The sequence below is a fragment of the Scleropages formosus genome, chromosome 7, assembly GCF_900964775.1.
Source record: "Scleropages formosus chromosome 7, fSclFor1.1, whole genome shotgun sequence".
Lineage (NCBI taxonomy): Eukaryota > Metazoa > Chordata > Actinopteri > Osteoglossiformes > Osteoglossidae > Scleropages > Scleropages formosus.
This window is the reverse complement of record NC_041812.1, coordinates 5,516,620-5,531,861: the sequence shown is the minus strand read 5'-3', so window position 1 is coordinate 5,531,861 and position 15,242 is coordinate 5,516,620. Positions and strand designations below refer to the sequence as shown.

Sequence of the window (15,242 nt, the reverse complement as noted above, 5' to 3'; positions counted from 1 at the left end):
AGTAGTTCGCTTCAGAGCTTTATTTATTTATTTATTTATTTATTTATGTAGCTTAACATTCATTGTAAGTCGCTGGAGAAAGCGTGAATAAATGTAAATTTATATATATAATTATAAATTTATAATAAAAAGTGCCTTTGAAAAAGCTTAAACTACGTTGCATGAATGATAGCACAGTTTTTCTGACATTCTTCTGAAACTGAACAAATTGTATTTTTCGTCGACTGGCGTAACATTCACACTACAAGTTCGCTATAATTTTAAAAATCGTTCATAATTCCCGGGTTTGGCCGCCATTGTCTTCCGGTTGAAAACGTCACAACGAGGAAATTGTCCGCTGTCTTGCGTAATGACGTCACTCAATGACGTCGGCTGGCTGGCAACGCGATGACGCCGTTCCGTCTCCAGGCGCAGCAGGACGCACGGAGAATCCGGAGGGACGGAGCAGTGCGACCTGTAGAATAAACACCGAGATCGCGAGAACATAGTAACTGTAATAAATACAATAACTGGATTGTGGATGTTTGTATCTTCCTTGGCAAATTTGTCGGACAGAGACGATTTATTAGCTGGAAACAAAAGAAATGGTGAGTGTAAAACTGGAGCGATTTCGCAGCACAGAGACTCATTGTCATTGTGTAACACAAGAGTAGAGTGAAACGTATAATTGAATTGTTTATGCCAGTCAGTACAACTGAGCAGGCGCCTCTATTTATATCTAGGGGACAATTGCCAATTGGTAGCGTAGTGGTTAGAGCTGCTTCTTTTGGACCGAAAGGTTGTAGGTTTGAATCCCACCTCCAGCTGTAGTATCCTTGCAACGTACTTACTCTAAATTGTTCTACTAAAATTACCCAGCTGTACAACTGGGTAAATAATTGTAATTATCATTGTAAGTCACTTAAAGGAAAGTGTCAGTACTAAATTGATTGAATGTGGGGATGGAAGGCAAACAAAGTATGCCTTAAAAGCAGAGGTCTGATCCTGCTGCCATCCATCAGCATCATTCCAGACACTGTTGCTGTATCTCCCAACTACAGTAACATTTATAGGGCACCCCTTTTCAAATGATCAGGCTTAGGAAAACTAAAATAAACTATGAAGAAAGGTGGCATTCATGGTCTCCATATTGGATGCAGGCTGTTGAGTTTGTCAGTGAGGGGCAGTAGAACCCAAACCTTAAACATATCCAACAGTGTACTTCCTTTCCTGTGTAAACAGATCCAGACCCATACCCTTAACATGTCTAATAGCTCTACCTGCTCACCCAAGACAACTGACAACATTACTTAATTTAGCTGACACTTACAGTGTTAAGATGCTTATAATTATTTACTCTTTTATATAACTGGGTCAGGGGGGGTGCGGTGGTGCAGTGGCGCAGTGGGTTGGACCACGGTCCTGCTCTCCGGTGGGTCTGGGGTTCAAGTCCCGCTTGGGGTGCCTTGCGACGGACTGGCGTCCCGTCCTGGGTGTGTCCCCTCCCTCTCCAGCCTTATGCCCTGAGTTGCGGGTAGGCTCCGGTTCCCTGTGACCCTGTATGGGACAAGCGGTTCAGAAAATGTGTGTGTGTGTGTGTGTGTAACTGGGTCATTCTTACTGGAGCAATTTTACGGTGAACACTTTGCTCAAGGGCATCGCAGCTGGAGGCGAGACTCAAACCCGCGACCTTTGGGTCCTGCTTTGACGAATATGCTCCCTAGGAAACTTGTGTACCCAACCACATGATCAACACTTACGATGTAGGTATTTCGCCCCGATTATACCCCACGTGCTGCCTTTGAATGCGCCGTCAATGATGTGACGTGAGCTCACTGTATGTTTCGGGCTTCGAACATCACCGTTGCCCAGGTGACCCGACCAGGGTTGATGAGACTCCACCAGTGTCCCCATTAGCACTCCAGCACCCCTGGGCTCTATAGACTGCATCCCTCAACCTGCTGTCACCCCCAACTTAACTACGCGTCCTCAGGCTTCTCCGCAGATGGAATCGGTGTAAAATCCTGTCTGGGACCGAGAACGTTACCGTTAAAATCCGACATGCTCTCCTAGAGAAAGGACAGTCTGGGGACTAAAAGAGACACTTGACATACTGTCCCGCGTTATTCCTTTGTACCTCCACCCAGGCTGACCTGGGGTTCGGTGAGCACCACCAGAACGAGGTGGTCAACTACATGCGCTTCGCGAGGTCCAAGAGGAACTTGAGGCTCAAGACCATCGACTCCTGTTTCCGGGACCTCAAGGACAGCAGGTGTGCACCGGCACCAGCGTTCGAGTGTGCGTTTGCAGGGGATGTTGATTTGTTGATTGTGGAAAACATTACATGTCAAACCGCAGGCCGGTGTCGTTCTCGATGAAATTGCTCGTTAAATATTTCCAGAAAATTCCATTCGCCATCAGCGGTTTCCCTCCCCGACTCGATTTGCGGAAGACGCTTTTGCTTTGACTGTTTCTCGCAGCCCTGCCGTCCGCTATCCCTCCGTCGATCGCTTGGCAGCTGCGCTGATCGCAGATGTACCCGGAGCAGTTTCCGCCACAAATGCCACTCGCCGCACCTCTGCCCAATCGCTATGTGTGTGGAAATCACGGCGCCCTCACCCGCAGGCTGGTGGAGGAGACGTTCACCGTGGACGAGGTGTCGGAGATGCTGGAGGGCCTGCAGGCCGTGGTGCGAGGCGAGGTGGAGACCGAGCTCATCAACACGGCCCACACCAACGTGCTGCTCCTGCGACAGCTCTTCTCGCAGGCCGAGAAGTTCTACCTGAAGCTGCAGACGGACGTGTCGGAGCTGGAGAACAGGTGGGACCGGTGGCGTTGGGGGAGGGGGGGGCGGAGTGGACTGGGACTCGAACCGCCTCGTTTCCCACAGTGCTTTTTGCACCTCGCGTTTGCGGCCTTCGAACTCTTCTGGGGGGGCTTGAGCGAATTCACGAAGCTCACTTTGGCTCTACAAAGCATTGGGCTCACCAGGGATCACCAGAGGAGTTCGGTTGGTGTCACATTATATTCAGCGAGTTTCTCTTTGCAGTCATTTGCTCTCCGTATTTTTTTCTTTTTATCTCAACGGACCTGCAGTTCGGCACTTCCGATGAAGCGTTTCCGTTGGCTTTGTCGTACTCAAGGGCACAGTGGCGCTATTTTGTGTCTGCTGGGGATCAAACCACCACACATGAATTCGTTCATCAATAGCTGCTTGTCTAGGCCAGGGTCATGGTGGTCTGGAGCCTATCCTGGAAGCCCACGGTGTGAGACGGCTCGCGCGCCGCACGATCCACTGCGCCGCGGTCACGCGCACATACAGAGAAAGCGGAGTTTAGAGGCACCAGTTCACTTAAAGCACATCTTCAGACTGTGAGAGGAAACCAGAGCACCTGAAGGAAACCCCCATGAACATGGGAAGAACTGGCAAACGCCGCACAAGCTGAGCCGGATTCGAACTCGTGTCCAAACCCGTTGAGAGGCTCCAGCGCTACCTGCTGGGCCACCGTGCCACTCGGAACCACCGACGAACTGAGCGCGAGTCCCGTCTGAATCGTGGAACTTTGCTGGGCCAGTAGATGTCGAAGCTGGTTGCGCTGGTGTGCGTTTCAGCGTGTCGATTAAATGAGCTTTAAGGTGAGAAGGAGGCGGCGACCGCCAGCAGACACCACTTCAAACGCGCTTCATCGCAGCCCAGCTCCGGGAACGGTATTCCGGCACCGGTTTAGCTGTCATAACACAGGTGTGTTTCGAGATTAAATTCACACAAGGGTCCCGCAGGCTTGTTGGAGCTGGAACATCATCATCGGCGATGGCAACACTATAGCGTCTACGGCGGGCTATTTAATCGCAATTAAAAGATCGAGTTTGGGCTGGCTATCTGTGCCGCTTCCTTTTTGCGAGGTTCAGGGTTCAAGTCTCGACAGCTGAGCCGACTCACAGACTCTCTAGAAGCCACATCCTGCAAAGCTGTGGCAGCTGGCTACCTCATCCCCACCCCACATCCCCCCGCTCCCCCGCGTTTCTAGACAGAGGTCGAAGTGAAGCCACCCGTTCCCATGAGAAAGACAGGCCGCCGCTTCTGCGCTGCTGTTTTTCTTCTTCTTCCTCTTACCTCTGCCGTTTCCTCCGCAGCTGCTGCGCACCTTTTGAAGTGCAGCGCCTCGGCCGTCGAGTTTCCTCCGTCTGCTGTAATCTCCTTAGTGTCTGAGCCCGGAGCTGTTGCGCTGCACTCGGTTCAGAGGGACCGCGTCTCGGCGCCTGCCTGGACGACTCTAGCATGACTCTTAGAAAACATATAACAACCTATAGAAATCTCAAGCCGAGGTCTGTTGTTTTACATTTATTTCTCTATCAGATGCTTTTCTCTAAAGCGACTTCCAATGAACTCTACGTAGTGTTACCAGCCCACACACCTCATTCACCAGGGTAACTTACACTGCTAGATACACTACTTACACTGGCTCACTCATCCATATATCAGTGGAACACACACACACCATGGCAGAACCTGAACAGCATGTCTTTGGACTGTGGGAGGAAACCAGAGCACCCAAAGACTTACACTACTAGATACACTACTTGCACTGGGTCACTCATCCATACATCCGTGGAACACACACACACTATGGGGAAACCTGAACAGCATGCCTTTGGACTGTGGGAGGAAACCAGAGCACCCGGAGGAAACCCACGCAGACCGGTTTAGAACATGCAAACTCCACACAGACTGAGCACGACAGACCCGTGTCCCCTCTCACCACCCAGGCGCTGCGAGACAGCAGCGCTGCTCACTTACACCACCGTGCCGCCCATTTTTTTGTATCTTGCCCAATGCACGATGGCGGCGTTGGATCCGGGCCAGCGGGGCCGTTCCACAGTCCGCTCTCTCTGCCGAAGGGCCACGGTTGGCACGCGCGTCGTTCCAAAGCGTCTCTCGGTGCCCAGACTTGCGGCCAGCCACCCTGCGGGCCCCGTCGTTTTTACTGCTGCAGACGCTGGCGGCGACTCAACGCAGTAAAATAGCTGGTGGAAAAGTGCCGCCCCCCCTGCGATGTGTTGGGACTGACGCCAAAAGTGTCGTGGAGCTGCCCCGAGAACAAGTCGGGGCGAAGATGGGCCAGAATGCATGAACGACGGGAGCTGTATACAGTGTCTCTGCACAGCATAAAATATCGCTTGCGTAACATCTACATGGATTCAGTGCGATGTTACGGTGCGCTGTGCGCACGACCGCCTCGTTGAGATTTCTGCAGCAACGCGGCACAGCGGTGCAGCGGGGAGCCGTGGATCGGTTTGCCTTTTCTCCCTTGTTGGCGTGGGGTCCCCGCTACCCTCCGAAGATGCATTCAATTAAACTGCTGATTCTAAAATGCACAGAGTGTGTGTGTGTGAGAGAGCGCATGAGTGTAAATGGGTAAATGAGTGTCTGAAGTTTACTGTAGTATACCTACCATGATAAGTTCCCTTTATACTAGTTAATAATTCTAATAAGTTGCTTTGGAGGAAAGAGTCTGGTAAATGAACAAATGTAAATATTATTTTCAATGGATGTGAGAACGCGTGTTATTTCCTGCGCTCCTACTGTTTCGTACTTCGCTATGGATGTCTGGGGGGTGCGGAGGTGCAGCAGGCTTGGTCTGTGCCTCCTCTCGGGTGGGTCTGGGGTTCGAGTCCCGCTCGGGGTGCCCTGTGGCAGATGAGTGTCCTCTCCCTCTGCGGCCTTGGGCCCTGCACTGCCAGGTTAGGCTCCAGGTTGCCACGACCCTGCTTGGGACAAGCAGTTTCAATCAGTGTTTGTGTATTGTTGTTGTCTGTAAACAGTTGTTTTTTCCTTGGCCAATCAGAAGGCTGCTGCCATTAACCCTTTCCTGTTGTGCACATGGGCCCTTTCTATACATCAGTAACTTCCTTGCTTATTTACATTTATTCATTCAGCAGATGCTTTTGTCCAATGTGACGTACATCTCCGCGAAAATACAATTTGTGCATTATATTAGGAGAAAGAGACATGGCTGCAGAGATGTTATTCCCAAGTAAACCTAGTTTGTTACTTTCCACTTGAAGCACCGATGTTCATCGCTCGAGTAGGTGCGTAAAACACAAGCTAGATGAATTCTGATAACCTTACTACAATTTTTTTTTGTTTTTTTTTTTAAAGGTACACAAACATTTACATACAATACGGGAGTAGCGGCCGTGTAAAGGCCTATCTGGGGAAGATCATGAAGTTAACGGTGCATGAACATTTATACCATGCATGAGCTGGAAGGGTCTTCTCCAAAGTGAGTCTGGAAAAGGTGACTTTTCAGACCCTTCTTGTAGACGAGAGTTTCAGCGGTTCTGAGTGACAGGGGAAGGTCGTTCCACCACAACGGAGCCAGAACCGAGAACCTCCGCGCTTTATCTTTCATGCGCGGGACCACCAAGCGAGCAGAAATAGATGAGCGAAGGGGTCATTTTTTTTCTTAATTACCAACTAGGAATTAACAATCTTTTTTACACCTTACAGCACCCTGTTTGTAATGTAAACATTTCCGATGAGCTCTGTGGTGACAGTGCGGTGTTTTTTATCCCCGCAGGTTGCGTGTGTTCCTCTGGATTTACTCTCCAGCCGAGTGAGGGAAGCGTTAGAGGTGTAGATGTGGGCGGCAGAGCGAGTAGCGCTGCTGTCTCAGCACCTGGGTGGTGCGAGAGGTCATGGGTTCGCTACCCGCTCAGTCTGTGTGGAGTTTGCATGTCTGCGTGGGTTTCCTCCAGGTGCTCTGGTTTCCTCCCACAGTCCAAAGACATGCTGTTCAGGTTCCCCCAGAGAGTGTGTGTGTGTGTGTGTGTGTGTGTGTGTGTGTTCCACTGATGTATGGGTGAGTGACCCAGTGTAAGTAGCGTATCTAGCAGTGTAAGTCACCGCGGTGAATAAGGTGTGTGGGCTGATATCACGCTACATAGAGTTCATTGGAAGTCACTTTGGAGAAACGTGTCTGCTAAATAAATAGATGTAGTGGCAGTATTTTTAGACGTACCGTGAGCGTCAGTGGGCCACAGCGTTCCCGCCCCACCCGTGCCCGCTCCTCACCATGGTGCCGTGAGTGATTGGCAGTTGGATTGTGTGAGAGCGGGTGAACGAGCTGCGACTCGAAATGTGGCAGGGTGGGGGTTGCGGGGGGTGTAATTACTGGTGAGGTGGACTGATCCCTCAAGGGTTTTCTGTCCCGTGCTCGCGTATGAAGCATGGCTGGGTTTTGGGGGGTCCGTGCAAACCTTGTTGGACAAGGTAAGTTACATGCAACAAGAGGTCAACATCGCGATCTGAACCCGCTCCTCCCCCCCAGTGCTGTAAGCAAAGCCCTTCCGAGTTGGCATCTGGCAGCATCTGAAAGGAGTTTGGTGGTTGCTGGAGGAACCGCACGCACGCACGCACACACATACACGCACACACACACACACACACACACACACACACGAACGCGGGGTGTAATCGGAGACCATCTGTCACGAGTGGCTGTTCATTTTTCATGCCTGGTGTGAGCAGAGAAGGAACTTGCTTTGCACGACCTCTTTTCTCACGGCCTCGAAGACAACATTGTCTGCACTTCTCTGCCTTTCAGCCTCTTCCAGGGAGACCCTTTGGACCGGAGACGAAAATCATGCAGCAGAAGTCGAGAGCTGCCTATCATTACCGCTGGGATTTTCTGATGGCTTTATTCACACAGCTCCAGTGAGGAGCGAGGGCGCACGGGCACCCTGGGTAATACGATGGTCTGGACAGGGAAGAGCAACACGCACGTGTCCTACATCTCTGGGAGCTGCTCTAAAAGAGCTGGGAAAACATGGTGGCTCATTCCCTCAAACGTGGGAGCTGAGTTCCTTGTGAATAAAAAACCAATTTCCCGCACGTGCGCTCGCACTTTTCACTGGTCCTGGTCTCGATCCCACTGCGCAGAAACCAAGGGATGAGATCATGTGATCATCCCGAGAGAAGGGTTTGTAACAGTCTGCATGTTGTGGAGTTTGTATGTTCTCCCTGTGTCTGTCTGGGTTTCCTCGGGGTGCTCTGGTTTCCACCCACAGTCCAAAGATAACCTGTTCAGGTTCACCCATAGTGTGTGATTGACAGAGTGTGTGTGTTCCACTGATGTGTGGATGAGTGACCCAGTGTAAGTAGTGTATCTAGCAGTGTAAGTCACCGCGGTGAATAAGGTGTGTGGGCTCATAACACTACAGAGTTCAATAGAAGTTGCTTTGGGGAAAAGTGTCTGATAAATAAATACATGTAAATGCAAACATGGTGTGTCCTACCAATGGCACGGTGGGTTTGAGGGGGTCCTGCTCTCCGGTGGGGCTGGGGTTCAAGTCCCGCTTGGGGTGCCTTGTGATGGACTGGTGTCCCGTCCTGGGTGTGTCCCCTCCCTCTCCAGCCTTGCGCCCTGTGTTGCCGGGTTAGGCTTCGGTTCGCCGCGATCCCGGTTGGGACAAGTGGTTTCAGACGGTGTGGGTGTGTTTCGTAGCAGCACAACTATTGCTCTATAGCGAGACTCAAGAGTCTTTCAAAACTGCCGCTGTTGTTTTAACGCAGCTCGTCCTTTCGCTTTCCTTTCTCTTCACCGAGACGTCCTTCCCTCCGTTAGAGATCTCCATCACAATCCTGCGGTTTCTCGGAAGATCGCTGTTCATTAGCTGGGGCTCAACTTTTGAACTCGACCTTTAAGGCCCGTGAAGCGGCGATGCCGCGCTATCCTGTTGTCTGCTTCCTGCCCCCTTCTCCCTCTTCAACTGTAAAAAGCGACAGCAGTTCGGCTCGAAGGACCGCAGTCGTTTTTTTACACCACCTATGCCGGTCGACTGAGGACACCGCACGCCCCGGTCACTCCCCGTTCGAACCGCTGCCGCCTGGCAAACGGTCCAGGACGATAAGATCCCGCACCGACAGACTTGAGGACCGGCTTCTTTCCCAGAGCTGTGGCCTCCATCACACCCTCCCTGCCCAGCCAGAGAAAACCGATCACAAAATCCAGCTTCCGCCTCCATTGCTCCCCCACATCCACCCCCCCCAAGGCTACTAAGGACTGAGGGTTTCGACCTAATTCTTATTTATTTATTGTGTTCTTTCTGCTCCTGTTCTTCTGAGGGTTGCCACACAAAATGTTATTGTATTGCATACAGTGACAATAAAGTATCTTTTTTATCTTTATCTTTTTTTTATCTTATCTTATCTCATCTCATCTTATCTTATCTCATCTTTTTTCATCTTCAATTTCAGGGACCTCCTGGAGCGGGTGGCTGAGTTCGAGAAGGCCGAGTTCAGGAGCACCAACAAGAAGGTGACTGACACACACACACACACACACACACACACACACACACACACACACACAGAGACGAAACCCACCCCTGCACACACTTGTCACCGTGCCTACGTTACGCACCCCCTGCGGCGTGACACTTATTTAAAGTGTATTCTAGCGCAGATGCGGATGTCATATCTGATTGGAAAGAAAAAAAAAATTTCTGTTCTGATTTTAAGATTCAGAGCCAGACTGTTTTTGCGAGGTGCCTGATACTCATCGACACAAACACTTCTCAAACCGATTTTATCTGCGCCTCGACGTTTTGACAATAATGCCACCTGACGCACGCGCGAAATGCACGGCTCTTAATGTGCGGCGGCGTTTCTCGTTGTGCCGCGTTCTCCACCTTCTGTCGCAGAGCCAGCAGGAGCCGAGCAAAGCCAAGCTGGCCCCTTTGAACGAGGGAGGCGTTTCCGAGCTCCTGAACAAGGTAAGGCGTGGCCGTCCGTCTCGCGGCGCGGGCCTTTAACGTCCCCCGTGGAACCGTCGCCTCGCTTCCGTGGAAGCCCACGTGGGCTGCAGCGCTTCTGCACGAACCCTCCGCCGTCGCGCATCCGGTGGAAGTCCTGCAGCGGGACACGCGCCGGGACGGCGTTGCGGTCACCGTCTCCGTTTTTCTTTTATTTGTTCACGTAGTTTGCAGAATTGCCACAGCGTTGCAGCACTTGCATTTAGTCATTTGTCTGACACTTTTCTCCAAAGCGACTTACAATGTGTAGATACCTATAGTTATTTACCCATTATACACACACACACACACATTTTCAGAACCGCTTGTCCCGTACGGGGTCACGGGGAACCGGAGCCTACCCGGCAACACAGGGCGTAAGGCCGGAGGGGGAAGGGGACACACCCAGGACGGGACGCCAGTCCATCACAAGGCACCCCAAGCGGGACTTGAACCCCAGACCCACCGGAGAGCAGGACTGCGGTCCAACCCACTGCGCCACCGCACCCCACCCATTATACAGCTGGGTCATTTTACTGGAGCAGTTTAGGGTAAGGGGGGGCGCGATGGCGCAGTGGGTTGGGCTGGGTCCTGCTCTCCAGTGGGTCTGGGGTTCAAGTCCCGCTTGGGGTGCCTTGCGACGGACTGGCGTCCCATCCTGGGTGCGTCCCCTCCCCCTCCGGCCTTACGCCCTGTGTTGCCGGGTTAGGCTCCGGTTCCCCGTGACCCCATATGGGATGAGCGGTTCAGAAAATGTGTGTGTGAGTTTAGGGTAAGTACCTTGCTCTTTTGACTCCACAGGCAGCAGCTGTAACCACTGCGCCACCTGCTGCCCTAGAATGATATCGATCAGATGGAGTCTCAGTTCCACGGGACTTCGCTCCTCCACACGCTACCCGTCCTGCAGATGCAGGTTAACGCCAAGTGCCGGAATCCGTCACGCAGCCCCGCCGCGATCTGTCTGTTGACGTTTAAACTGATGTTATCGTGGCCCAGATTGTTTTGTTATGTGGCTCTAACCTCGCGCCACACGCGCGTCCTCCCTGCGCCTTTTTGACCTCGGAGCCGACGGGGGACCGTAGCACCTCGCGCGCTCGGAGCAGGTTGCGGAAAACACGCAGCTGTTGCTTGGAACCCGGCGCCGTCGCTTTTGCGTCTTATAAGATGGTCCTAAAATCGCTCCGGTAAAATTACCCAGCTGCGTAAATGAGTAAATAATTGTCGGCAGATTAAAATGTAAGTCGTTTTGGAGAAAAGCGTCAGATCGGTGAATAAATTTACATGCTTAATGGGGCGGCGGCTCTGCAGCCGTCAGCTTGTCGCCCATCGGAAGGGCAGGGGAAGTGTAGATTTCAGAGCTGTTGTCATGCGCTCGAAATACTGCATTCGGGTTCAAATCCCACCTGCTATGGTACCCTTTAGCATGGTACTTAGTACCTGACTTTTTTTTTTTTTTTTTTTGCAATTGCTATAACCACTTGTCCCAAGTGGGGTCGCGGTGACCCCGGAGCCCACCCGGCAACACGGCGCAAGGCCGAAGGGGGAGGGGACGCACCTTAGACGGGATGCCGGTCCACCGCCAGGCACCCCAAGCGGGGCTCGAACCCCAACCCCACCACATAGTGGACACAGGCCAAACCCATCACACCCCTCCAATAGCTGAGTTGCTCCACTAAAAATGACCCAGATGTATAAAAGGGTAACCCAGGGTAAGTAGGTTAGTGTACAAACCTCACACTGTTACTTTGGAAACAGTGACAGAAAAAAGTACATTAATTAATTAGTATCGGGGCAGGGTGGCGTAGCGGGTCGGACTGGGTCCTGCTATCTGGTGGGTCTGGGGTTCGAGTCCCGCTTGGGGTGCCTTGCGATGGACTGGCGTCCCGTCCTGGGTGCGTCCCCTCCTCCTCCAGCCTTACGCCCTGTGTTGCCGGGTTAGGCTCTGGCTCCCCGTGACCCTGTATGGGACAAGTGGTTCAGAAAGTGTGTGTGTGTGTATTAATAATATGCCCAAACCGCTCGTTTTTTGGCGTTTGCAGGAGATTGCCAGACTTCAGGAGGAGAACAACAAGCTGAAAGCCAGGCTCCGGACCTTAGAATCGCAGGTACATTTTATTTCTTCATGGAAATGTTGACTTTTTTTGTTTTTACCATTTTCGGGCAGTTTGTTTGTTAGGGGTTGCAGGGTTCGCCGTGCCGGTGTGTCCTGCCCCTGGGTTGTGCTGTGATGCGCTGTTTGTTGTTCAGGCCACAAACGCCTTAGACGAGAAGCTGAAGGTGGAGCAGGCCCTCAAGGACCTACAGAAGGTCCAAGGAGATCATCAGGTAAGAAAACGTTTCTGTGCAGGTAGCCTGTGAAATTAGGGCTTTTTTTTTGTTTAATTGCACTTGCGGTTGAAAATTTTATTCCCTGTAGTATTTCGGTGGGAATGATTGAAAAATCCAGTGTAAGGAATTACTGTACCTACTGGCGAGCAGAGCCAGGTGCTGGAGCTCCTGAGTGGAGTCCTGTGCGCATAGTGAAAAGTTAGTCGATATACGTACCATAGTAAAACGCTGTGATAGAGGACGTGCCGAAGGGTCCAGGGTGCAGTTGCCCAAGACAGGTGCCGCATCACCCTGATATCACGTGAAACTCGGCACAGGCGGCGAGATTTTTTTGCCGGTTTATGTTCTCGTCACGTGGCCCGAGGACGGAACTAGGACGAGAAACCCGGCCCCGACGAGACTCCCACGCAAACCTCGGAGCCGGGCCCTCGGTCCGCGGTAGGAATGACACGGGACTGTCCCGTGACGCCCGTCCAGGGCGGGCGCCGTCTTCTCGAGAACGCCAAGTCACTGTCACATTTCTGCTTTATGTGATTCCTGTTTTCTTCCCTTTTTTTTTTTTTTCCTTTGCTGCCCGGAACGTCAATGGTATGTATTTCTTTGAACTTCGTTTTCCTGTGTTGCTGTTGTACTTTCAGTTAATGTGCATATCCCAGGGGCTGCATGGCGGCACAGTGGGTAGCACTGGTGCCGTAGTGCTCCCGATTACAGATTCAGACGTTACTTTGAAGCTGGCTCAGTCCCTACGGAGTTTGCACGTTCTCCGGTGTTTGCGGGGGTTTCCTGCAGGTGCTCTGGTTTCCTCCCACACTCCAAAGACATGTGTTTCGGGTGAATTGGTGACTCTAAACTCCTCCTGCCTGAGCGAGCGAACGTGTGAGTGACTGTCCTCTGATGAACTGTCATCCTATCCGTGGGGTGCCTTGCATCATGTTTGGAATAGACCCCACACCACCGCGAATGGATATATGTGATACACAGTTTAATAGTAGAAACGTATTACTTTCTGCAGTGTGAGCCTTTAACATTCAAGTTACTGTTTGACATCCTTGTCCTCTCTACTACTTGATGGTCACCCATCCAGTCCCCTAACCAGAGCTCTTAACCGCTCCACTATGGTGTCCTCTCCCCAGCTTGCCCTCCGGTCCCAGGAGATCAGCAAGCTGGAGGACACGGTGGCGGCGCTCAAGACCGACTTCCAGAAATCCATGAACGACAGCACGGCCTCCCAGAAAGACCTGCAGGACAACCTGGTCTTGGCGAAGCACGATCTGCTTCGGGTGCAGGAGCAGCTGGCCCAGGCTGAGAAGGTGTGCCCCCCCTCCTCCTTGCTATCTGTGTGTGTGTGTGTGTGTACGTTCTCCTCCCCTCACCCATCGCTTTCAGGGCCCCAGAGCTAAACCGCTCCCTCCCAGCTGGCAAAGCCATATAATCGCACTTTTTCATTCCTCAGTATCTTCAGGTGGAGACCTGCCACTGAGCCCTGCCCATTCTACAGCCCAGGGTTGTTTCGACAGCTCCTGCGTGGGTTTCTTTTTCTTTAAAAAAGGGCGACAGGGCACAGTCATGCAGGAGTTGGGGGAGACAGGGTGGCACAGTGAGTAGCACTGCTGTCTCACGGTGTCTGGGTGGTGCGAAAGGATGTGAGTTTGATCCCCGCTCAGTCTGTGTAGACTTTGCGTGTTGTCTGTGTAGGTTCCCTCCGGGTGCTCTGGTTTCCTCTCACACTCCAAAGACATGCTCTTCAGATTCATCTATAGTGTGTGAGGGACAGAGAGAGAGAGTGTGTGTTCCACTGATGTATGGATGAGTGACCCAGTGTAAGTAGTGTATCTAGCAGTGTAAGTCACCGCGGTGAACAAGGTGTGTGGGCTGGTAACACTACGTAGGGCTCATTGGAAGCTGCTCTGGAGAAAAGTGTCTGCTAAATAAAAACAATGTAATTATGTGGTGTTTTGCACTAGGAGCTGGAGAAGAAGTTCCAGCAGACAACCGCCTACCGCAATATGAAGGAGATCCTCACCAAGAAGAACGAGCAGATCAAGGAACTGAGGAAGCGGCTGCAGAAGTGAGCACCGTGCGCCGCATACACACCCCAGGCCCGCTTCGTGCGTCCTCACACACGCGTCGTACGCAAGAGTCCCGCTTGGAGTGGAGACGGAGCCCCTCGCAGAGAGACCCCCGGCCGTCCGTGTTGTGCGTCTCTGTCCGTCGTCCTGTCCGACCCTGACCTCGCAAGCTCGTTTCACGCCTACATCGTGAGCGCGAACACGAGTTGCAGTTTGCGGTGCTCGGGATGAGTAAGTGAGCATTCAGGCTCCTTTTTCTCACCCCCGTTCTAGGAGCGCTGGTTATAACGAAAAAGAGCATAAACAACACTTCAGCGGAAGGCTCCCCTCTGTTCAACTTCAACATTTGTGAAGCTCACAGTTTATGAGGTCAAAAAAAGTAAAGGTTTCATGACACCGTGCCCCCCCCCCCCCCCCCCCCCAAAAAAAAAAAAAAAAAAAGAAAAACAAACACAGTATGCCAGTAAATGTTTTTTTCTCCCCAGGTATGAGTCAGATGAGTGAGTCCCTCTGTCGTGTACGTGGCTCAGAATGGATGAAGGAAGAAGGAGTGACCAGAAATCAAGGAGAAAGGAGAGTTTTCATTGGCGATGCGCTCTTTCCACGTTGCCGGTTGAAGAGTCGGGAGACTCGGAAATAAAGATGCGATTTGTACGGTGTCGTGTCAGTGGTCCCAGTCTGATGCTGCGTGGTAAGACACTCTGTATCAGTTGATCTCGCTGGTGTTTGTCATTTGACTGGTGGGTTTATGTATAACTCTACTGAGAGAAGGACTTATAATGGCAATTTTGACAGTTTCACCCAGACAACCGATGAAAACACTAGAAACTGACGGGGGGGGTGGGACATGACAAAGCTTCGTACACATGTTGATCCTCCACTCCGTTTGGAAAGTGTGCTCGTGCTTCTTTGGCGAGCAAGTGCTGGAAAATTCTCTTGACTTCTGTGTTGTATTTTCTCAGAATGGGTATTTTTTTTTTGCCTTTTTTGCCGTGTTATCTATTAAACATTAAGGGCTGGACTGTGTTTTGCGATGCCGGTGATGTGCGTCCACTCATCTGTCACATAACG

General features: G+C 51.7%; 1 protein-coding gene across 1 annotated transcript; it reads left to right on the top strand.

Annotated features, from left to right (window-relative positions):
• Positions 1–334: 334 nt before the first annotated feature.
• LOC108937511 (leucine zipper transcription factor-like protein 1) lies at positions 335–14,825 on the top strand. The gene is made up of 10 exons (XM_018757508.1): positions 335–587; positions 2,127–2,251; positions 2,605–2,799; positions 9,239–9,299; positions 9,685–9,756; positions 11,814–11,879; positions 12,022–12,099; positions 13,236–13,412; positions 14,067–14,170; positions 14,657–14,825. Exons 1-10 carry the CDS (start codon positions 585–587, stop codon positions 14,673–14,675), a joined length of 900 nt encoding a protein of 299 aa, XP_018613024.1. The 5' UTR covers positions 335–584; the 3' UTR covers positions 14,676–14,825.
• Positions 14,826–15,242: the final 417 nt, after the last annotated feature.